Raw genomic sequence first — 24,044 nt, forward strand, 5'->3', positions numbered from 1 at the left:
TGTAGATAGATTAAATTGCACTTACATTTTTAACAGAAGCTGTAAAGAAGTTCCAGCTTTAAAGGTACTTTAGGTGGTGTCTGCAACCCAATCACAAGGCCATGAAGGGATAACACAACTAACTTTGAACAGGTTAACCACATGTAGCAGTAGCAGCCTAGACACAGACATAAGTTCACTATAAATTAGCCCATATCAAGCTTCCTACTGCTGACTGCAGTATGGAAATACCTATAGGATTGAAAGGTATGTTTTCTGCTTTGATGTGAAACTGTATTCTCATTGCTATTTTCAATTTGATCACATTTTCCTTTCCAAAAAGTCTGCACTCAGGTGCAGTGTGATCTTATCTTCAGTTGCCAATAAGAATCAAATTCAGCAAATACCTCATCTTGATCCAGAATGTGTTGTCAGATTAAAAAAAAGGTATAGCTTTTAATTGTGACTTTAAAGGATTATCGTGGCACCCAGTCATGCCCGTAATACCTTTCAGGTCTTCCTGGACTTCCCGGACTGGATGGCTTGGATGGACTAAAAGGTCAAAAGGGTTCTGCAGGAGCTCCAGGTAAAGAAAGGAAATAGCTGTGTGGAACAGAAAATCTTCTCTTAAATGACTGAAGGTGCAAGGAGTGGGGCGTGCTATTTTGATGTTTGCCTTGCCCAGAAAATATCATTAAAGCTCAGACTAAACTTTCAAACAGAATCTAGAGGATGCCTAATGACACACCTGCAGTTATTTGTGGGGAAAACTTTCAAACTTCCATTACTCACATAGTTTTGTTGGAATGGTTCAAGGCTGTTTATAAAATTAAGATGTTCAGTGCAGATGATTCAAAGGAGAGCCAAGTCTCCTTTTTTTTATATGTAAAAGATGAAACTAACAAATTAAAAGGAGACTTGTGAAATCCCAGCCCCATTCTTTAATGGGAGTTGTGCCACAAACTTAAGAGGAACCTGGATTTCACTCACACTGATGTATTTACAACTTTCAAAGTGTGCTTTTGAAGCATCATTTCAAAAAATAATGCTTACCATCTACCTACAGTTTACAAATATATGCTGATAGGTAATTAAATTTAGAACCATGTAAGCAGTTTACATTTCAAGTTACAGACAATAGTGAAACAATATAAAATAAACCCTGAAGAAGAGCATTAAAGCAAAGAGATTGCTTTCTTTGAAAGAGATGAAATAGGGCCAGATTCAACAAAACTCTATCCAGCTTCCAAGAGAGAACCAGAAAAACAGCACTAGGCAACCCTTGCAAGGAGGAACATCTGCAGCTGGTATTTCTATTCTGCACATCTGTATTTGTACTCACTGTAAGCTTTATGTACATAATTGTTTTCTTATAAAGGTCAAAGTGAAACAGGGCCTCCAGGATACTCAGGAGAAGTTGGACCAAAAGGAGACAGAGGTGAACCTGGATGGCCTGGTATTTCTATTCCAGGCCCCCCTGGAGAAAGGGGATTCCCAGGATTTCCAGGTAAGAAAGGGTTTTCTCCTTAGTGCTGCTTTGCAGAATTGAAATTAAGCTCATACAGGCTCTTACCCTGCTTAAGATGAACATTATACACATCCAGAATATTCCCTCCCTAAAAACATTGCTGTTGTAATAACACAGTGATGTTTCCTGAGTAGAGATACAGAGACCCCGGAATTTCTTGTTTATTATGTTACAGGAGAGAAAAGAATGAAAATAGAAAATTATGGTCTTGGACAGACTCAGGGAACTGCTAGGTAGGGTTGCCTCTTGGGAAGAAATTCCTGAAGAAAAAGAATGCAGAAGATCTGGTAGTCACAGAACTACAGGAAATCTATCAACTATTATGATGTAAATGCAAGATGGAACTGCATCACAAGATTGCAATGATTATTTAAGAGATTGGTGATATAAGAATTATATAGAAATAGGAAAAAGCAAGTGTTTGAGGAAGGGCCACAGAGAAAGTTAAGAGGTTTGAGCATCTGTCCTATGAGGAGAGGCTGAGGGAGGGGGAATTGCTCAGCCTGCAGAAGAGAAGGCTCGGGGGAGTTTATCCGTGTGTGTCAGTACCTAATGGGAAGGACACAGAGACAGTTTCTTCACAGTGGTGTCCAGTGACTGGACAAGAGGTAATGGGCACAAACTGACATACAGGAGATTCTACTTAAATATAAGGAAAAGTTTAATTTTCCTATGAAGGTAATTAAACATGGAACAGCTTGCTTGGAGAAATTATGGAAGTGTCTGTCATTGGAGATACTCAAGCCCCAACTGGACAGAGTCCGAGGCAACCTGCTCTAGCTGATCCTGCTTTGAGAAGAGGGTTAGACTAGACAGTCTCCAGAGGTTCACTCAAGCCTCAGCAGTTCTGTCATTAGCAGTGACATCAGCTTTATGCTGCCAAACCTTGCCACAGTGTCACATAACACACAGAGGAAAAATAACAGAAGGAGAATTCTGGTAAGGTGAATTATTCTGAGATGAAGACACAACAATTTTTCTCAGTTTGGTTACTAATTTGTGAACTGGGGGAGTCAACAGAATGGTGTTGTTGAGGAAAAAAGGGAAAGTTTAATTCTGAGATGTATTAACACTGTTTGACATAGGATAGGTAAGGCCTCCCATGGTGTACTATGATCAGCTTTGACAAATTAGGGAGTACTCACTAGAGAGTAAATGAAAGGCTGGGGTCAAAAGCAAGACTGAAGAAACTAGATTTGTTTTTTTGTAGAAAAGAGAAGGCAACAGAATGTAACATGCATGTTAACAGGCTGTGACTGTTCAAAAGTGTTATGCAGAGGATAGTAACCTGTAACTCTTTCTGCCTGTAACATATAAGGGCATTAATATCTTATTTTTCAGAAGTCCAGATTACAAATTAGGAAAAAAAAATGCATTTAAGGCTAGTAAGTTCATTTTGTTCTGAGGTTTTTAGGAATTGGCTGAACTCCCTTATGCTGGGAACAACCTGTGAATGCTTATCCTGTTCCAAGCAGAGTGATTTCACAGTCCCCACTCACCTTATATTGTTGCCATTTCTCCCATTGCTGGAACTTAATGGAACGTGTTTATTTGTGGCAACGTGCCAATGAGTGAGGATGCATTCTTTAGGTTACGAAGATTCTATGGGAAGAATTAAAAATTTCAAAAGATGAATATTTTCACTTTGACAAGATGGCTTCATTAGCCTGATCACTGGTATGTTTGATATACAAGTGAGAACATACATCACCTCCATGACTTCACATGTCAGCATTCTTTTACTTAGCAACTTCTGTCTGTGATCTAAAAAAACTCAGGTAATTCTGTTCTTTTCAAAAAAAACCCCATGATCCTTTAGGTAGAAGAGGACCTGTTGGACCCACTGGACCTATGGGAAGATCTCCTGATAGTGCTTCTCCTGGTCCTCCAGGCGATCAAGGACCACCTGGCTTAGATGGCATCAGAGGTATTAAAACTAAAAATACCAATTTTTATCATGTAAAAAAACCCTGAGGCTACTAGGAATCATGGGATTACTGTCTGTGGAACAAAGTATAAAAGTGCATAGGGAACAAAGAAACCCGTCAATACCTCAGTGCATACACAGAGAAGGGAACAGGATAGATCACCAGAGCAAGGACAAAATACAGATCTCCAGACTAAGCAACATTGTAATAAATCTATAATATAAAATATAAATATAGAGAAACAGTGTTTCAATGCATGTACCATTAACTTGCTGCCTTTTACTTGCACAGAATCTAAACAGCTTTGGGAAGTATTCCTACTATTTTCTTCCTTATAAAGGCTAATGTTAGCATTTCCAAAAACATGCAAGGGCTGTCCTACATCCTAGGGGAAAGAACCAAAACAAAACCCAGTGGAACAATGCTATTTTTAGATGTTTAAACTTCGTGTATACATTAAGAATGAAGTTCTATTACCACAGGTCATCCCGGGAATCCTGGTCCTCCTGGAGAGACCATCTTTGTGCGAGGAGATCCAGGCGATGTCGGCATTCGAGGGGCACCAGGTAATCCTGGGCAGCGAGGACAACAAGGAGCCAGAGGTCTTCCAGGGAACCAAGGAAGAGAAGGCCCAAAGGGTATGATCTGAGATGTTTTTAACTACAGTGTGCACTTATGCCCAGCCCCAAGCAACTGAGCCTTGTGCCCAGGGGATTGTCATTGGAGACTGGGCCAGGTAGGAGGGGCAGAGGTTGGACATTTCCTAGCTCTGCCTGGTTACCTACAGATAAGATAGGGTTGGGGCAGAAGGTGAGAGTAGAGACAGATTCACATGCACTGCTTCCAACAGCTTGTTAGAAGACTCCCCTACCAATGTGAGGATAAGGCAGTAAAATGTTTTGAGTTTGCCAGATAGGCAAACCTTGATGCCACTTTAGGGGTCTTGAGCGACTATGGAAAATGCAGATGTGTTTGAATTAACAGTCTCACATCTGCCCCATATCAATAGCTTTGGACTTTCAACAGATCCTTTAGTTTGAAAACAGGAATCTGGGTATTCTGTTTCTTCCACGCACTGTAGAGAAATCCCATCTACACCAATCACTTCCAATCTCTACCAACAGAAAAGTCATAAATTTTAATTCAGCTCAGGACCAGGGAAGAGAAGAGGAAGCGAGCATTTCTTTTTGGGACACTACAGAGTTGAAGTGTCCTAAGCAGCCAGACTTCGTTTTGTTTATGTTTGGTTTTATTTCCAGGTCCTATGGGGATCCCTGGTCCACAGGGTCCACCTGGTGCTACAGGACAACCAGGAGACCAAGGTTTTCAAGGAAGACCTGGTCCCAGAGGTCCCACAGGTAGTTATGAACCTCATTGTCACTCAACTGTAACTGTGATCCTTCTATTCACATATAATCATACTAATGTTTACCTGCATACAGACAATTTAAACAAGCTCAGAAAAAAACCCCACAACTGCCAACTTGATTTCTCATTTGAGTAGCGTAAAAATTTCTGAACTAAGTATTTGTTTCTAATGTCACCTCATGTAAGTGATTTCACTTCTCATTCCATTCTTTACTCTAATTTACATGCCTGAAACTTGCTTCCACCTGCACCACAATGGCCACAATCTGCTTTCCATTTTTCAAATCCTTCAGGTTTCATTGGTAAGTTCACAACTATTGATTATTGTTCTTTTTGTGGGACCTCCCTTATGTATAGATACGTTCAACTCTTATTAGAAGGCATTCTTGGTGTGGCTGCCAGGAATAGTAGGTACTGCTACAAGGACATAGTTCTAATACCTGTTTCACAAATAGCTCTAGCACCAATATCATGATAGTGCTGTGTTGAGAAGTCCCATGCTATGATGTCAATTAGAATTGTGAAATCTCTTGTTTCTAGTTAGAATTGGTTTTTTGGTTTTCACTCAAGATGCTTTTCTAACCAAAGGCTTAGCAAAAGCTTGAATCCTAACACTGGATTACTACAGACACTAAACTCTTCATCTGACTAAATTATGTTCCAAAATGCAAACAGGCAACAGCTCCCAGTACTTTCATTATATAAAAAGGGGCTATCCTTTATTTTTTTTATATTATAATTATTTTAAATGGCTATTATGGGCTAGCTTTTGTGGCCTGCTTATTGATGGTCCTGCAGCAACAAAATAGGCAAAATACTGTAAAATTTTACATGTGCTAAGGTGCTTGCATTGAAATTGGGTAGAATTTAGGCTTTAACTCAAACTAACTTGGGGCGTATTAAGACCAGAACTGTACACCAAATATTTGAAACATAGAATTGTTTAGCTTGGAAAAGGCCTCAAGATCATCAAATCCAACCATTAACCCAGCACTGCCAAGTCCACCACTAAACAATGTCCCTAAAGTACCACATCTACATGTCTTTTAAGTACCTCCAGGGATGCCCACTTCCCTGGGCAGCCTGTTCCAGGGCTTGACAACCCTCTCCATGAAGAAATATTTCGTAATATCCAATATAAGTCTCCCCTGGTGAAACTTAGGGTGATTTCCTCCTGTTACTTGGGAGGAGAGACTCACTACGAACTGTTTTCAAGTAACTGTAAAGAGCAATAAGGTCTCCCCTGAGCCTCCTTTTCTCCAGGCTAAACAACCCCAGTTCCTTCAGCCAACCCTCATAAGGCTTGTGCTCCAGACCCTTCCCAGCTCCACTGCCCTTCTCTGGACACACTCCAGCACCTCAATGTCTTTCTTGCAGTGAGGGTCCCAAAAATGAACACAGGATTTGAGCAGGAGCCTCACCAGTGCCCAGAACATGTGGACAGTCACTGCCCCGGCCCCACCATGGCTGATACAGGCCAGGATGTCACTGGCCTCGCCCACCTGGGCAAAGATCACATCAGCTGCCTTATGCTGGCTAATGCTTGCCATGCTGTTAAATGCTATGCTAAAAAACTAAGAGTAAAATTAAAAGCAGTGAGACTTCATAATTCCAGATTTTAAAATACTGAAAGTATTACCTTGAACACCAAAGTCAGCTCGCATTTATGTTGACTTTTCGCATGGGAGCCATTAACCAGTCTTCCAATTCACTTTCCTGTTACACATTCCAGGTGACCCTGGTGAACCAGGAAAAGTAGATGATTCATGCCCTAAAATCCCAGGCCCTCCTGGGGAAGCAGGGCAAAGAGGAAAGGACGGCTCTGCAGGATTACCAGGGCCAATAGGCCACCCTGGACCCCATGGTAAGCTCATGTTTTGAAACTGCCTGCACTATATTCACTTTTCCTAGGCCAGGGAGGCCAAAAGCATGAGGCACTGTTGAGAAAAGAGTTCTTCAAATGGTATTTTTCCTTTTTCCCAACAAATGATAAAGCAATGCCTCAAACCACTCCTATGGTTTAGACATATTTGAAGGATGTTAAAAATAAACATGCTTTAAAATTTAGCAGTAATGAATCCTAAAGTTCTGCTAACCAAAGTCCTAAAAAGACACTGAAGTCAGAGAGGCAGCTACAATAGTGCTCTTTATCTGTTAGAACATGAAAAAGTTACCAGAAAAGAAAACTGACCAAAGAGATCTTAAAAAGAAGTGATGAAAAACTGAAACATTCTTCTGAGAAATAAAAAGAAAACAAGGGTGATGCTGGTACTGATGATTCCAACAGAGAGACCATCTTCATGGAAATAAAACACAGCCTGTCTGCAGAGTGTCTTCAGTTTAGATAGTGAAATCCCTCGTGTGGTTTTAGGTATTTCCTACTTGGGAAACTGAAGTTTGTTGTAGTGGCTGCTCTGGACATCCAGTATCTCCAGAGGGAAAAATCCATTATATTCTCCCAGGAGATTCCATGCAAGAGTTTCTGTAAAACCAGGTGATATAATGATACATACTTGTACTGGTTTTATGAAAGAAATAAAGAAATACTTAGTAATGCTTCTCCTTTCATTAAGATAGGAGAAATCCAATTTTCTTCTGGCTTGGAAGGCAAACTGGAAGTTTTACTGGCAAAAGCAATGTGCTTTACTAAAACTTCAGTGTGCTTAAGCTTTGGCAGAATAACTGTGCAATCAACATAGAAAAGCTGTTAATTGTTTTGACTGGTTTAGGTTTTCTTAATGAATCTAGTAAAAAATAACATGGGGAAATTTTGAATGTTGGGAGACAACCTTGAATTACTCAGTCTGCAGGTTAAATAGCTAAATCTGCAAGGAATGAAACACACCATTACTGAGAAACAACAGTGGTGGGTGCTGGAGACACAGCCTCATCTGAAAACTGGTTTTTATCAAAAGAGGAAAACCACTGCTAAGTGCAATAATACCTGACAAGTGTAAATATTTAATTCAGATTATGTTTTAAGTAGCCAGTGAAAAGGCCCATCACTATCTGTGCCCCGCAAATGAGACACAGCTTTTACTGTCACGGCCACACCTCATCTGCTAATGTGTAAAAATGCATGGACATATAAGAAATACAGAAAGGTGAGGACAGCAGGAGCCTGAAAATGTCTTTACCCTTCTCCCCTGGATATAGTCCAGTTCTGCAGTCCCTCCCTGTTCTGTAAGTACTCCAATACATCCCTTTCTTCAAGGAGAGTTCACTGTCTGTTCTAAGACTTTGCTGAATTGGGTTCTAAGGGATGAGTTATAGCTTGTGACACAGTACAGATCCTGATGGCAATTCCACAAGAGGTTTGCCTGATAATGTTTGGTAGTGAGTGCTTTAATATCAACTGTAAATCACAAAGCTTCTGGAGAGAGGATGTAAAACCTTATCAGGAGCTGCTGTTACTAAAGTCATGCCTCTGAGCTACTACTGTGGTCAGAGTGGGTAAGTTGTGAAGAGAATTCCCAGCAGAAAGGGGTTCTGCACCTCCCTGGCCTGGTGTCTGTCCTGCTGACTGGCCCTTTGTGTTTGGACAATGTATAACCTTAAATGCAGCCATATGAAGGAAAAGCACATCCTTTGTATTTACCTAGGAGGAAAAGGTGAAGAAGGGTCATGTGGCCTGCCAGGTCAAGATGGCTTACCAGGGGCACCTGGACCACCAGGTGACCAAGGGAGCAGAGGAGAGCAAGGATATGCTGGGCCACGAGGTAAGAATGGAACATGACTCTGGGGGAGAGATGTGTGAGATGATGGATAGACCAAGTTTCCTCTCTACTCCCCCAGTTCACACATGGATACATCCACCTCTAGCCTGAGATTCCATGACACTTTTCCCCCTCTCAGTTCAAACACTGATATAGAGACATTTGTGAATGATTTCATAACAAGACCTGTTGGAAGAAAATTTATCTCAGCATCCATTATTAAGCAGAAAGGCAATTAACCACAGAGGCTCAGACAGCACATATCAATAGGCATGCATCTCTGAGTCAGGGCTAATGGGGCAACTGTCTGGGAGTAATTAAAATTGTATTTTAACTGTGACTGCTCCTGAATAAATGAAGGGTTTAATACATATGTGAGGAAGGGGCATCGACTGTTACCGCAAAGATTCAAATTCAGTCCAGAAAAGTCATCCTACTGAGTAAGTCTGGGAAATCATTGCCCACCTCCGTTCATTTCTTAATCCATACAGCACAAGACAGAGGCACAATAGAAAAGCCAACTGCCAAGCATTCAGTGGCAATCCAGTTCATTTCTCTCCCATAAGAAGGATAACATAAGTCCACTGGTGTCTTTATTGCCCATGACAGCGCATGGAGTTGTATTATATTGAGTCAGGAACTCCTTATTGAACACTCAACACACAGCTAGTGTGAACTTTTGCTATATTTTATACAAGTAAATTTCTTTTACCTTTCTCCTATGGATAAGGTCCACCCGGCCAGACTGGTATCCCAGGACCACCAGGCCCCCACATGAGATCTGCAAGTGGATTCTTGCTGGTCCTTCACAGTCAGTCAGACAGAGAACCCCTCTGCCCACAGGGGATGCCGAAATTATGGACTGGCTATAGTTTGCTGTACCTGGAAGGACAAGAGAAAGCCCATAATCAAGATCTTGGTATGTATTGTAGTGATAATTGCTCTCCAGCTAAGGTCTAATATGGTGTGATCTATACAATGAATGATAAGACAAGACAAGAACCTTATTTACTACAGTCTCAAAACTAATTTACACTGATGATAATGAACTTGGTTATGCTGCCCTATTACGTGACCCACTAAAAATGGCTTTCTGCTGCAATGCAATTGAATGAAAAACTATTTCTATCTCTAAGTAATTTTGACTAGAAGTTGGAGAGATGAGTGGTTTACTTCACTTTTCCCAGGGAGTAATTTTGGGCTATCTTTTAAGTGTCTGGAGAGATTTTCCTAGGTCACCAATCTCATTTGGCCACACTCAAATAGCTCCCTGGAGGATCTGCTCCTTTTTTACAATAGAGACAGCTTGGGCAAAAGAGCTGGTTAAGTTGGGTAGTTACAGTTGGACCCTGTAAGTAAGCTTTACAAGTAGATTATGTGTCATGTGTACAGCAGAATTCTGTGCTTTTAAGAGTCAGAAGCTAATATTTTCTAGAAAAGCCAAGGTAAAATTTCTCCCAGAGACAGCTCCTTTTGGTGTCCTGGGTCATTTCTTCTACATCCTCTACAGTTCTGACTAAAATCAGCTGTCTAAACAAGCTGCCTGATTTGCAGTCTGAGAAACTGATTGGTGGCAATTGGCACAGAAAAAGTTGCCTAAATTCTTGTTGACTTGTTATACAAGTCAAAGAAGTCTCTGAGGAGGAAAGATCAAGGACCTAATAAGCTGAACAAAACAGAAGTGTTTAAAAGAGCAATAAAAAGAGATATTTTTAGAATAGCAGTGATGTTTTAAAATGTTTTTACTATTGTGTGTTTGGCATTCCCCAGGAGAGGCAGTTGCTAACAGAATGTCTCCTAACAGCAGTGAAAATAAAATTCAAAGAGAACAGAGTCCCCATCTCCTGAGATTTTGCAGGCATTTTCCCTTCTCAGGCTGCTCCAGATCCTTTATTAGTACTGGAATAGAAAATTATCAGTGATAAACAAAACTGGCTTCTGTACAGAAATGTCACATGTCTTTAATGAAGGTGTTCAGGTTTGGGGGCATTACAGAAATAACACTTCACACACAAAATTCAAGGCAGAACTTTGTGCAGTCATTAGTGTTAACTAAATAGGTCATCATGAAACTGTTCTAAATTCAGTTCTGGAAGAACTTCACCTCTGAAGTATGCTGAAGTATGCACTAGTCACTTCTTAGTTCCCACTGATGTCTGCCTGATAAGAATTTTGCAGGATTGGCTCTGCAAAATCCCTCAATCCTTTTATTTCACTTTGAGATTCGGTGAAACCTTTCTGGAAAGCAATAGAACAGCTGCTGAAATTTCAGCTTAATGTGCTGGTAGCAACGGCTTGTCATACTTTACAAAAATTTTCTATTTATCAGCATTGGCATTTGGTTTCTCACTGCTCCTAATGAGTTTGTAAATAGCGAATCTCCTTTTAAACCAGCCACCACCTCTTGCCTAATTTATTTTTCAGCGTTGGCACAGCTAAGATATTTGTTATCATAACTGTTTCCCATGGTGACAAACTACATCATCTTTAAATACTGGATTGTGACACAGTTAAATATTATTGGTCAAAGGAAGACACTTATTGGTAAAAAAGTCTCTGTTTTCCATATAACCAGCCCTTTTGGTAAAGGTCTGGGAGGTTTAAGATCTGTGAATTACCTAACTGCTGTAAAGATATACAGTTTTGCAGCAACATTGGCCAGGATACTATTTTCAACTTACCTAGAAGTGGAGTAATTTGCATCATTTGTTATTATTTTCAGGTCTGGCAGGATCCTGTCTCCCTGTGTTTAGTACCATGCCCTTTGCTTACTGTAACATCAACCAGGTGTGTTACTATGCCAGCCGAAATGATAAGTCCTACTGGTTATCCAGCGCTGCTCCTCTGCCGATGGCGCCGCTCTCCGAAGAGGAAATCCAGCCATACATCAGCAGATGTGCCGTGTGTGAGGCCCCAGCCCAGGCAGTGGCAGTTCACAGCCAAGATGAGTCAATTCCTCCCTGCCCAGTGAACTGGAGGAGCCTTTGGATCGGATATTCCTTCTTGATGGTGAGACTCTGGGCGCGTGATCCTATAGAAAAGTTTCTTTCATCCAGCTTTTGTATTCTGAAGGTTCGAAGATTTTTAGGTCTGAAAAGTAAATTATCCAATGCCTACTGGACATTAAAAAGGAAAATTCACAACAAGAAACAAGACGAGGGTTAGTTCCAAATTGCAGAACGTGGCTGTAGCTGCATTACTGTACTCAAAGCCTTAAAACACGTTTCTTAAAATTACACAGGCTTTGCCTGCTTGTCTGGAATAAACAATGGGATTTTCAGGTACAAAGACACAATTTTCAGAATTAGAGCTCCAGGTCTTTTTAATGCCATCCTCAGTTTACATTGCAGCAGTTTGGATAACAGAATTGTTCAGAATCAACCCAGACTTATTTTTCAGGTATTTATCAAACTGAAGAAAGAAGAAGTGAGCTGGCTCTAGACTTTTGAGATTAACTCATTACAGAGCAAATTAAGATTTTTCTCCAGCAAAAAAGCTTACTCTAATTTAAGATTACCAAACCAGTACAATTAAAAGCAAATAAAGTAAGAAAAAAGATTAACATAATTTACCTATTTTTCACGCACAGTTGTCAAGTTCTCTCATTGTTCTTTCCAGCACACTGGATCTGGTGATCAGGGTGGTGGACAGTCCCTTATGTCACCTGGAAGTTGCCTAGAAGACTTCAGATCAGCACCATTCATTGAATGCCAGGGCCAGCGGGGGACGTGTCAATTTTTTGCTAATGAATACAGTTTCTGGCTGACAACTGTGATGCCTGAACTGCAGTTTGCATCGGCCCCCCTGTCAGGAACTCTTAAAGAAGGACAAGAGCAGAGGAGAAAAATCAGTAGATGCCAGGTATGCCTGAAGCATGGCTAACAAGCAAACCAGAAATGCACAGCCAGACTTGCATAAGGATAAACAACATGATAAAGGTTTAAACAGCATTTCATATTTGAATGTGTTTGAAAGTGTGCAGAACTGTTCTCTTTGTTGGAATAGATATATAAGACTGAAAGATGAAGGATCTGTTGAACCACCCATCTACACACATCTACAGGTAGTAAGATCTAGTATAAATTAATTAATTTTAATTAATTTTAAAAAATTAAACTCTGTCAACATTGGAGTCCACTGCCATAAGGTACAGGGAACAGGGCGAGCTTGGAGGGTTGAGTCAAGTTGGGAATACCAAGGACACCACACCCGTTGTGCAAGACAATGGATTTCCTCTTAGAAGTGGCATTTACAGCAGGAAGAGTATGTGCGTTTATATGGTATATTACAAATATTTATCCATATCTATAGAAATGTGCAAACATACAAATGTCAAAGCCCTGTAGCTGAATTCCCAAGCTAAAGGAACTCTGCACATGCTGTTTCTGAGGGAAGGGGGAAATGTAGTTGTTAAAAAAAATCTCATAATAAAAACAATGAAGATGAAAGCCTTTACCATTGCTGTACTGACCAAACTGTCAAAGAACTGTTAATTGGGCTTTCATAAGCAGCAAAAAAGTTGCAAATCCATTTAATAGCAGATTATGTAAGAAAATAAAATTAGTTGAGATAACAAATCCTTAAAAAGCTATATCTATATTTACAATTAATTTCTAAGAGCAGTTACATGAAATGATTAACCTCCAATCCAAGTAGCTGAAGAAACAAAGCAGTTTCTAGTATTAATTGAAAAGAAACAGTGGGATGTTGATGAAATGGGTGAACTTATATGAGAGATGAATATAAGAAGTGTTAGGACAATAAATTTTGTTCATTTTTTGCTTCTTTGTTTGTAAATACACCACCAAAACAAGCATCATCACCTTTGAGATCCTTATGGAATGATAGCACTGGAGATGCTCTTTATTTTTCAAAGCACTGGTTGTTAAAACGTTCATAAGCCAAAGCACTAATCAACTTTTGAAAAAGTGAAAACACATTTATACCTCCTTCATTCAATGCATATTTGAGTCATGGGAAACATCTGAAAACACAGACTGCAAATGGAGAATCCATCATGTGCAGAAGGACCACAAATGCTCCTTTTACCACTTAAATAAGCTACATTTTACTAGAATGGAATCAAATGCTTTTCCCAGCTCTATTCATTTCAGTTTGTGTTCACTGAGGTGCCCCCAGCAAAAGGATTTTCAAGGAAACTGCGATCCTGGTCCAAGAGTCCTAATTCAAAGCAAACTCCCTCTGAAGCCATCACGAGTACAACAGGCTGATCAGCCAATTTAAAAGCTGGATACACAAACTCAAAGAGCAGGAAAGACAGGCATTCCAGTCTCAGCCAGAGGAAAATAAAACAGTCAGAGGGTAAGTCCATTCAAGTGTAAATACATCTGACTGTGCAACTTCCCCCTGACAAACCAGCCAAACCTCTCTGATCTGCCAGGCTTACTCTGTGGCCCACTGACTCCCCTGCTCTGTCACCTGGGCAAGGGTCAGGAGCCCTCTTGGGGCATGCCCCATCCCCACCTGTCCCAGGGAACATTTCCGTCTTGGTCCCAGTGCCTGCTGGGACAGGGGACACCTCGGCTCACTCCTTGGTGATCCTGGCTGGACACGGCAGATGTGACACACCACATGTGACACACCACACAGTCTCCTGGGGAGGGACCAACCCCTACTGTTGAACTGTATGAAGGAATTCACTCCCCTCCTGGCTTCAGACAGCACCCCACACCCAGGGGAGGGCAGCACTCCTATTCGACATAAAATCCAATGTCTCAACTCTTCAAGGTGCTGAGTAGCTCGGGAGCTTCCTGTGGGAAGAAAGCAGCACGTGGAGAGGAGACTGGGCTGCAGTCACCTGTTCTTCAAGGTGTGCAAACTCTATTTCCAAAAAGGCCACAGCTGAAGCCACAAGGGGCTGGTAGCTTCAGCTTATGTGAACAGTCACAAACGAACACCCAACTTCCTCAGGTGAGGTCCCTCTTTCCTTGGTGGATTTAGGTAATTCTACATTAAGATCTCATGAATGAGCTTTACCTGGCAGTACTCACCAGCTCCTCCATCACTGATTTGCAGCTTCTTTTCAAGTGAGAAACTCCCTGGAGAAGGGTCGTGGCTTTGCTGGAATGCAAAGTGAGGCTTTTGGTACGAACTGCACTGAGGTAAACAATAAACAAAACCTTATACATTATGTTATTGCAAACTTTGTCATTGAGACAAGTTGAAGACAACAGGGAATAAAATGGGACTTTGGAATCGGATCTGTGTTCACCTAACTTGAACAAATACACAGAAAAATCTTTAAAACATCTGAAAGAATCAACAAAAAGCCCAACAATAATTCAACTAAGCCATTTCACAGTATTTTACTATCTCACTCTTTTGTTTTAAAAAATCACACAAAACAGTCATATTTATATATAATTTTGATGCAGAGTTTTTGCACCTCTGCCAGTTACATTTTACTAGGGTCTATAAGAACATACAACCCTGAGATTAGCTCGGTTGGTTAGAGCATGGTGCTAATATAAGAGATGTGTTTTTAAGCTACCACTGATGTACCAAATATTTCATAGGTGTGTAAGTTCTTGTTTCATGCTCAGCTGACTCCATAAGGCATTTGTCAGAAATATTGTACTAACTCAAAATGAAATTGCAGATAAATGGCTTAGTATTACACAGCAAGTAAGACAGACCAAAGTATAAAGCAGCAGATGCTTTAACTTTGCCATCATTTGTCCAGTGACTATAAGCAGAAAAATATGTGGTAAATTATTCATAGGGAACCTAATTATGAAATTATGTGTGAAAAGGCAGAGCTGAAACTGTTTATGAAAAAAACCAGTAAAAACTCCGAAAAGCCTTGTGCTAATCCTTAAAGTCCAATTTACCCTTCCTGTTGCATTCCAGAGCTTTGGATCTTGTGTAGGCCCAGTGAAGAAGTGAATTTTATCCCAAACAGCAGGCAGGATATTAACAGCAACACAGAAAATTATGCTGGCTACACTTGGAGGTCATTGGAACTAGAGCCATTTGGGGTGAACTGCCCTGGAACTCAGTTTAGAACCAGTAATTTGCAATGAGGAGACTTTCCCATCCCCCTGGCAAACCATGGCCTCTGTGTGGCCAGGGAGCAGGGAAAGTGCCTGGCTCTGCCTCCTGGTAAATCCTCAGGGCAGGTGGCAGCTTCTTCTCCCTCACACCAGGATTTCTAGATGATAACTGGTGGAAATAAAACACTGAACCCTGTTCTGCTCTGAAGAAATGCAGCCATTTTTGCTTCATTTGGTGTTTTTCATAAGACGAGGAAGGAGATACACAAACCTAATACTGATAATGTCACCTGAATGTCATCTTTTGGTGTATACAAAGCGTGTCAAAAAGGAGAGAGAGACGAAAGCAAAACTGACATCAGGCATCACTGATTTTATCACAGTGGTGCTGTACTGTAAAAATGGTATTTTTAAAGTGTACTTCAAATTCATTTGTGTACAGCAGAACTTTCTGGATGTGTAGTCCACAATACACATGCAAAGAACAGGTATCAGAATGATATCATCAGAAAGATGTTTTAGCTCCAGACAGAGAGGGTGAAGGGCTGGGCCTGTGAGCAGACACAACTTGCAACTTCTTACAAAAGCTGTGCCCCAGCCCTGGCCAGGCCTGCTGCTCCAGGGCCCTCTTGTCACGTGTTGTCACATCAGCAACATCCATCGTGTGCCTGAGAGTTGAACTCCCATGGGGAGCTCACCCTGGCTGGCAGCCACATCTGTCCAGCTGCTTCACCCCCCCATGCAGGACAGGAGGGAAAACAGGAGGAAAAAGGGCAAGAAAACTCATTGGTCAGAATATAGACAGGGAAATCACTTACCAAGTACTGTTGGGGGCTAAGCACACTCAGCTCAGGGAATTTAATTTATTGTCAATTAGCATAAATTGACTGATTTGGGTTTTGGGGAAAAGGTTGACAAACCTTAACAGACCTTTCCTCCCAATTTCCCAGGCTCAACTGCACTCCTGACTCTGCTCTACTCCCTTGTCACTGCTGTAGGTGACACTCAGTCCCTTCAGTGATGCAAGAGGTAGTGAGGAACTTGTAGGAGGGTGGCTGTTGTTCCAGGCACAAAGTAGTTTCTCTGTGCTGCCCCTTCCTTCTCATTCTTTATGTGCTCTGACATTATTCCTTCATGGGCTGCAGCCCTTTTTTTGGGAGTACCTGCTCTGGCACAAGCTGTTCCCAGAATCACATTATTATTTGCAACAAGTTTAAGCAAAATTACCCAGGAATTCTTCCAAGGTAAACCCTTAACCAAAAAACTCTCTCCTACTTTGGCTGGTTCATAAGCACCAGAGAAGAACAAAAGTATCAACGCAGTCAAAACATGAATACATACAGTCCATACATTTTTTTCCTGTATTTAATACAAATAAATCAAAGCTTTTATCCCATACCCCAAGCTGCTCACTTGTTTGAAAAAGATCCAGTGGGGCCATACATAGAAATTCAGTGGGCCATACACAGAAAAACGCTGGGCAGATGAGGACTTCTGTTCTAAGGCTTGACCTGCATTAGAACTGACTGGACAAGAAAGAAAAACAACATTCAAGACCGTGGGGAGGATCTGTAATGGGGAACAGTTATTTGCAAGAAAAAAGATCTCTCTAAAGCCAGCTGTGAGGAGCAGCAGTCAGGCAAGGACAGAGCCCATCAGCCTTCACTCCAAAACAATAAGAATACTCTGACAACTCTGGTAAGATCTTTCCAGCAGGTGAGGCAATTGCTTCATCAAACTGGGGATCTGTTTCATGACTGGATCTGATTTCAGAAATCAGCATTTTAAACCGACCAAACAACAAAACCAGGCATTGAAATTCTGCCCACCTGAACCAGCTGGAAAATTAGCCAAGTGGAGAAAAAAATCACCATCAGCACTCCAACAGATGCTGCTCCATATTCATACTTAACAGCTTTCCCCTTTCCTAGTCACTTCATCCAGATGTTCCAGAAGGTACTGGAAGTTCAATTAGAGGTGATATTTTATAAGTGTAAAGTAAAAACAACTCCATATTTATCATTCCAGCGAGACTGTATTAAACAAACATGGTTCCTCAGTATGACACAGCCAGCCTTCAGCAGCTCAGGGCACCTCACAGCAAAGCTCACCTTGTGCTTCACCACACAGGGCTTGACTGCTTCACAAAAGGAGACAGACTTGAGTTTCATGGGATTTGAAATTCCACATATTTTAATGTTTTCCACAGATCCACTGAAGCAGAAATGCAGAAAATGTGAGACGAAATAATAACCAAGTCCTAAAGGAAGGGACACAGTCAGGAACCACCCTGATGAACTTCATGTGCAGGGTGAGCTGCCCAACAGAGATAAATCCCTGTGTGTTACTCTCGGTTTATAGAAAGATTTGGAATGAAGCACTCAAACTGACATCATGTTCAGCTTGGCAAAACAAAGTTTCAGTACACAGAAAAACAAGATCTTTTCCAGAATTTAGTCTTCCATGCACCGATGACAAATACCACTCCTATTGCAGACACATGTTCCTTCTTACACAGTTCAGCATGATGAAGACAGAGGTATTTTCATTAAAGTGGAGATTAAACTTTCTCAGAGGCAGAAATCAATTAAATTCTGATGGGAATTGAAGAAATTAAAAATGGCTACTCTGAGGCAGTTGCAGCTGTAATCTGTTAGACTCTGCATTTTGCATTTTAAAAACTACAAAGCAAGTAAGTATTTCAGAATGTTTTAATTTTATCGTGCTTGAACACTTAACATGCATGTAAAAAGTGAAATAGATGCAATAAGTGGTACCAAATGTTACAGAACTTTTGGCCACAGACAGGTTATACCTCTGCATAAATGATGGAACAACAGCCTTCTCAGCTGCAGAACTGCATACATAAATACTTACTTTAAAATATAATTTTTAAAAGTCGGCAAACAGGTCATTCCATATTCATTAATATTGTACGGATTTGGGTGCTGTTCTTTTCCTTGTTATGTGGATAAGGAAAACAGGAATTCACAGAAGTGGCCACCCACCAATAGCTCTTAAATGGCCCCTGTAAGGAATGCTTTGGTGAAGGACCTAACCTAATCCAACAATCTCCACTAGGGAAAAGGACATTTACTATTGACCTGCCCAGCAGCCATGAAGAGATACTTTTGTTTAACTGCTCCAAAAAGAGAGAAGAAGGAAATTCTGGAATATCCCCAGCCTATTAGGAAAGTTCACTATCTGCATGTTTAGAAATCCTTCATTTACACACATTTTGCAGCAAATGAGGCCAATTTCTGCTTGTAAATGGACAAGAGAGATGAGTTTGCCACTGTTCTCATGCAGCAGAAGACTGCTGTCATATGTATCCTTGATCTTCTCTTTTACTAACCCAGTTGCTTTACCAATCTCAGCATATCATATAAACAAAAATACCCAAACCACATTAGATTTGTACAGAAAAATGTCTCCAGTTTTCACAGCTCCTGGATATCAGTATTCACTGTAAGACCCTTTCGAAAGCTTGATACTTCTTTAGAAACAGCTCCTACAACTGAAAGCTCAGCAGTGTTAATATTTTCTTGCCCTCTGAAATCTGGTAACAAATAAGAAATAACTGATTTTTTTTTCATATGTAGGAAACAATGAGAAGCTTGTAATAAAACCATAAGATGATTCTGTCCTTCATGTCTGCACACTCAAGAAGCCACAGCACATAAACATGAGGATCTGTTCGCCAGCTGTTCTGCGGAAGCGTGATTCACACTTAGTCATTCAGTGCTAAACAAAAATGGTTACAATTCACCAGCCCCAGAACCAGAAGTGAAAATGAACTGCAACACCCCTTCCCATCACCTCACAACAACAGCAAAGGCAGCTGTACCCAAACTGCTTCCCAAGTCATTCATTCAGTGTTTCACTCAGACTTGCTGTGCGATCTTCAGACGCTCTCACCTATTGAGTGCCAGGTCCCGGCACAATTCAAAGGTTCAACAGTTATTCATTTTTATATTAACAGTATATACACTTGTCACATATGAGGATCATAATTAAAGAGAGCAAGGGATGACCAAAGAAAGTTAGTTTTGTCCTGCAGGCATTCCCATTCATGTTGTCATCACAGGAGAAGAGGCGAGTTGTTCTTCCCTCGGTGGTCCAGGTAACTGCCTTGGGCTGACAATGCTCACAGCTGCTTCAATCACTGGTAATTTAAGCTCCTTAATATATAGTTAAAAAACAAAGGCTTTACCTCTCTCAGGTATCCTCTCTTCCCTCTTTTCTGCTTTTTTTTTTTTAGCATAAAACCTAGTAAGGTCTGCTTTAATAAAGAATTTTTTTCTCTACCCAAACACATCATCATTCCATCATTAATTTAATGAATCAGAATTTAGGCTCTTTTTTCCTTATCTGCCTATCTGTGGTATGAACAAATTTTATCAGTGATAAGAGTTAGAGTCTCCCTTTCACTTTTTACAATTTGCCTGTGCTTAAAGACAAGATGGAAGAGGAAAAAGAATTTTAAAGTTAAACACACAGTTCTTTCATCACATCTTAATTCTGGACTGCGAGAAACCCCTATTTATTAACAGTAATATGTTAGGTCATTCAACCATTAAATTTCAAGAATGTGCCTGTTAACAAGTCTGCTGATTAGGATTAATTAGGGGGTGGAATTTCTTACATGGTACCTGATCACAGAGTTTAGAGGAAGTACAAAAAACTCACAAGAAATCACAGCTCCTGCAACAAAGGAATCAAACTGCAGATGCTAAAATATTTGATACAAAGCTACATTTTCTTAAGGAGTCCTTACTTGAGGCTTAATCAGGCACTAAATATTGCCAGAGAATATGCAATGTGGAACACCCATCTGTGGAGATTGCCCTTAATTTTTGTCCCTGAAGAGATGAAGTGCAGCAGAGCATATGGTAGGGATTCATCTGCTACATCTCCCCTCACTGGTGCTCCAAAACCTAAACTTTGGGAGCTTTAATGGCAAAAATCCTACTAAGGAATCACAAAATAGTCTGGGTTGGAAAGGACCTTTCAAGGCCATGTAGTCCAACCCCCTGCAATGAGCAAGAATCATGCTGTTTAATAAACTTTCCAAATACTGTAAGTACTGGAACTTTTCAATAATCTAATTCCCAAACTGTCACTAAATTAAAAAGAAACAAAATTAGTCCCAACACAATCCATCTGCCCCCTTGGTATCACAATTAATTTCTAACAACATGGCAGCAGCTCTGTAATTTAAAATATACACCTTATTAATTACTACAATTAAAACCAAACAGCTTTAAATACTAAAAAAATATTTATTTCAATTTTATATACAAAGAGGTCAGAACAATGAACAATTATTAGTACTGAAAATTTTTGTGAATATTTAATGGCATGTATTTCTAAGTTCGCTTTACAAAAACAAGTGCTTATAGCATTGTAATCAGATTTTTGATTTTTCAACTGACAAGTGGCTAATCCAGTGGTTTTAAATAAGTTAAATATCAGAACTTAACAGACACAGTGAGTTACACTGAAACTTTTGACCAGAGCATTAAAAGATTTGTCTGAGGAACCAATGCTACTTCCTTCTCATTTCCATCCACCTGCTGAGAAAAATATGTAGGTTTTTGATACTTATTTTTGGTGAGCACAGAAAAGTTGGCCTTCCATAAAAGTATGTGCTGTTTTATTCTATGGCTATTGCATATATACAAAACCAACCAAGCCCAAAAACACCAAAAATTAACATTCCATATGTACGAAGTGCCTCAGAATCTTCCAGAAAGCCCTTTGCAGAATATTAACAGTGTTCTTACACTACTGAACAAAACACCCGAACTCACACTGCAGTCATGGCCAAAGTCTGCATCACAAAACTGAACAGCCTGTGCATTCCTCAGCAAACGAAAGCTTTCCCTACATACATTAGCTACAAACTGAAGTTGTATTATTTATTTAAAGAACACAGTAAAAAAATTTATTTTCAGGTTATTTTGCTATATCAAAAATACAGCACTGCTTTTTACATTCAAGTGATCAATCCTGTAGAAAATTAGACTTCATAAAGCACAGGTTGGTGAAATCCTTAAATTGCTCATCCTAATGCTGTACTACACCAATAACCAAGTTATTCTTGTGCAATCACACCTCTCCAGGACTGAAAACAGGAATAAATTCTTCCATTATGAAGATAAAATGCCTGGTCAAGGAGTGATTTTTCAGAGTGATGCTGGAACCAAAGCCCTCCAGGTTTGTTAGCTAACAGTGCTGAACAGGCAGGACAGCTGCTGTGGGGAGAGTCTGCCCAGGGGGACAACTGAGCTCTCAGCTCTCCTATCAACTCCTCTAGCTGGGTAGGGAATTTCTTTCTAGAAAATGAGGAATTCAAGGTAGCTTATATTTAGGCATGGTCTCCACAAGACCACAAACTCTCACCTCTGCTACTGGTCTTCAAACAAGATAAATAAAGAGAAATAGTGGAATTTCCAAAGCTGCATGAACAGCACATACACAATACAATTTCCAAGCCTTCTGAGAGAAATAGATGCTTTAGAAAAGTATGTTACTACATAAATATATTCTTTGTATGGCATATCCACCTTCCTTTCCATAAAACTCCTAACAAATTTTTTCAGTTCTGTAAAGGGCAGCACTTTTTTATTTAAAGCATATTAAGAATATTTAATATTTAAAGATTAAGAAAGGCTTTAGGAAATCATAAGTAGTTACAACCCAGTTTTATCACATATAAGCCCAAGATAAAATGGTGTGTTTTGAGGAAGACTGCCACACTAAAGGTTGTATGAAATAATTCCACAGGGTAAGGATAGCTGCAACTATTTTTCACACAGTTTGGAAGACTGCTCAAAAGCTTAAGCCTGGACTCAAATGATCATTGTCATCAAAGCAATTTTTTCAAGTGCCATTTCACATCCCAATCCCCCAAAAAAGTTGGTCATCATGGATAATGGAGAAAGGCTTGTAATGAAAAATTGCATACTTTTAAAGTCACATAGAAAATTTAATGTTTCAGCTGTGATGGATGAAGAAAACTTGTTGTCTGAGAACAACAGCAGTCAAAAAGCCAAGGAATTCTTAGAGCTACACAAAATAACTTAAGGAATAAAAAGACAGTTTGGCAAAATCACCAGTCTTGTTCCATATTTAAGGTGCATTAAGACGGAGACAGCCAAAGATCACATTCTGATTCCCATCTCATACTTTCTGTTCAAGTTCCAATTCTGAGCCTGAACTCACCAGACCCTCTGCAGCTCTGTGAGCAGTAGTAAAAATAATGGAAGAAAGATTATAAATTAATCTGTAAATTGCAGATTACAAACGAATCTGCAAATATTTCAGTAACTCTGCAGAGCACTTTACAATTCCCATGGACGTGTGGCCATTTCATCGTCTCTCAAACCTACGGAGCCTTTGCCTTCTTATTTCCTCTTCTGAGCGCTCAGGTGGGAACCAAAACCCATACGGCCGCCGCTCGTTGTTATACATTGCTCCACCAAAATCTACAAGACACAGCGAAAAACAACTGTTAGTTGGTTGTGTAATACAAGAAAAATGCACATATATCCTGTAAGCCAAAGCACCACAACACAAAGGAAACAGGGAGTTGAATGTTTTCAATTCTGATGGTTTCGGGGCAATTACAACTTCCAGCAACTGCTCCTAAAGTCAAATAAAAAGCAAAAACAAAAAACCAAACAATAAAACTACCACCACTACCCCCAAAAAAACCCCTCAAACCAATCAAAACACACAAACCAAAAAACCACAACCAAAGGAACATCTAACAAGTATTAACCCTTTAATAACAAGTATCAACAAGTATTCACATTTTTACGATCCCTGCTTTACACAGTAAACTCCAGATTGTTAAACTATTTAAATGTCCTCAGCAGTTACTTCTGGCAAAATAAGCTTTTGTTTTTGCTTTTAGCATCGAGTCCAACATGTGCAGACCCACACCAGATGCACACACAGCTCCCATCCTCAGCTGGCAGCAGTTTCAGAAGTAAAGGACACGTGGCAGCTCATTCAGACAGAACTGTAAGCAAAATAATCTGAGCAGCGAGAGCACACCAGGACTGACAGTTCTCTGCCCTGGCACCCAAAAAGGAGGCAAGAACAGGCTATTCCAGCAGCTCTCCAGAACTCACACAAAGTCACCGAGCAAAGAAACAGTTCCAAGGTTGTGGTTACACACACCAGCTCAGCTGAGGAGGTGTGGGGAACAAAAATGAGAGTCTGCCTCCTGAACATAATTACAGTGTTAAGGATAAGCAAATTAGCTTTAAAGATAATAAAACAGCCTTTGTAACATTCAGTATTTCTTAAACTTTCACCTGCACCACACAGGGTCAAAACTGCATTGTAATGCTAAAGTTAGAGAATTTTTTTTTTAAATCATGATAATTAAGAAAACATTTGCATTTTTAAAAAATTCTTTTCAGCAGTGAAATTTTCAATTAAATATGAGGTTTCTTATGAAAACATTTCTTTTACTATACAGCATCCTTGGTTAATTGTT

The 24,044-nt window shown here is 40.1% G+C and overlaps 2 protein-coding genes across 4 annotated transcripts in view; one reads left to right on the top strand and one right to left on the bottom strand.

Annotated features, from left to right (window-relative positions):
* The window catches only part of COL4A4 (collagen type IV alpha 4 chain), a 68,830-nt gene extending 55,373 nt beyond the window's left edge, over positions 1-13,457 (top strand). For 2 of the 3 annotated variants that reach the window (XM_027686063.1, XM_027686065.1), the window contains 11 exons: positions 494-565; positions 1,358-1,486; positions 3,327-3,434; positions 3,918-4,073; positions 4,695-4,793; positions 5,097-5,105; positions 6,536-6,667; positions 8,406-8,522; positions 9,250-9,438; positions 11,242-11,528; positions 12,138-13,457. In XM_027686063.1, coding sequence (XP_027541864.1) covers positions 494-565; positions 1,358-1,486; positions 3,327-3,434; positions 3,918-4,073; positions 4,695-4,793; positions 5,097-5,105; positions 6,536-6,667; positions 8,406-8,522; positions 9,250-9,438; positions 11,242-11,528; positions 12,138-12,401 — 1,562 coding nt within the window. In that variant the 3' untranslated portion in view covers positions 12,402-13,457. The remainder of the gene's footprint in view (positions 1-493; positions 566-1,357; positions 1,487-3,326; positions 3,435-3,917; positions 4,074-4,694; positions 4,794-5,096; positions 5,106-6,535; positions 6,668-8,405; positions 8,523-9,249; positions 9,439-11,241; positions 11,529-12,137) is intronic. The other variant, XM_027686064.1, reaches the window with a different exon arrangement.
* Positions 13,458-22,502: 9,045 nt separating this feature from the next.
* The window catches only part of RHBDD1 (rhomboid domain containing 1), a 33,261-nt gene continuing 31,719 nt past the window's right edge, over positions 22,503-24,044 (bottom strand). The window contains exon 7 of the mRNA XM_027686003.1: positions 22,503-23,022. Within this exon, the coding sequence (XP_027541804.1) occupies positions 22,907-23,022 (116 nt within the window). The 3' untranslated portion in view covers positions 22,503-22,906. The remainder of the gene's footprint in view (positions 23,023-24,044) is intronic.

The sequence above is a fragment of the Neopelma chrysocephalum genome, unplaced genomic scaffold (genome assembly GCF_003984885.1).
Source record: "Neopelma chrysocephalum unplaced genomic scaffold, ASM398488v2 Primary Assembly neopelma1_70, whole genome shotgun sequence".
Classification (NCBI taxonomy): domain Eukaryota; kingdom Metazoa; phylum Chordata; class Aves; order Passeriformes; family Pipridae; genus Neopelma; species Neopelma chrysocephalum.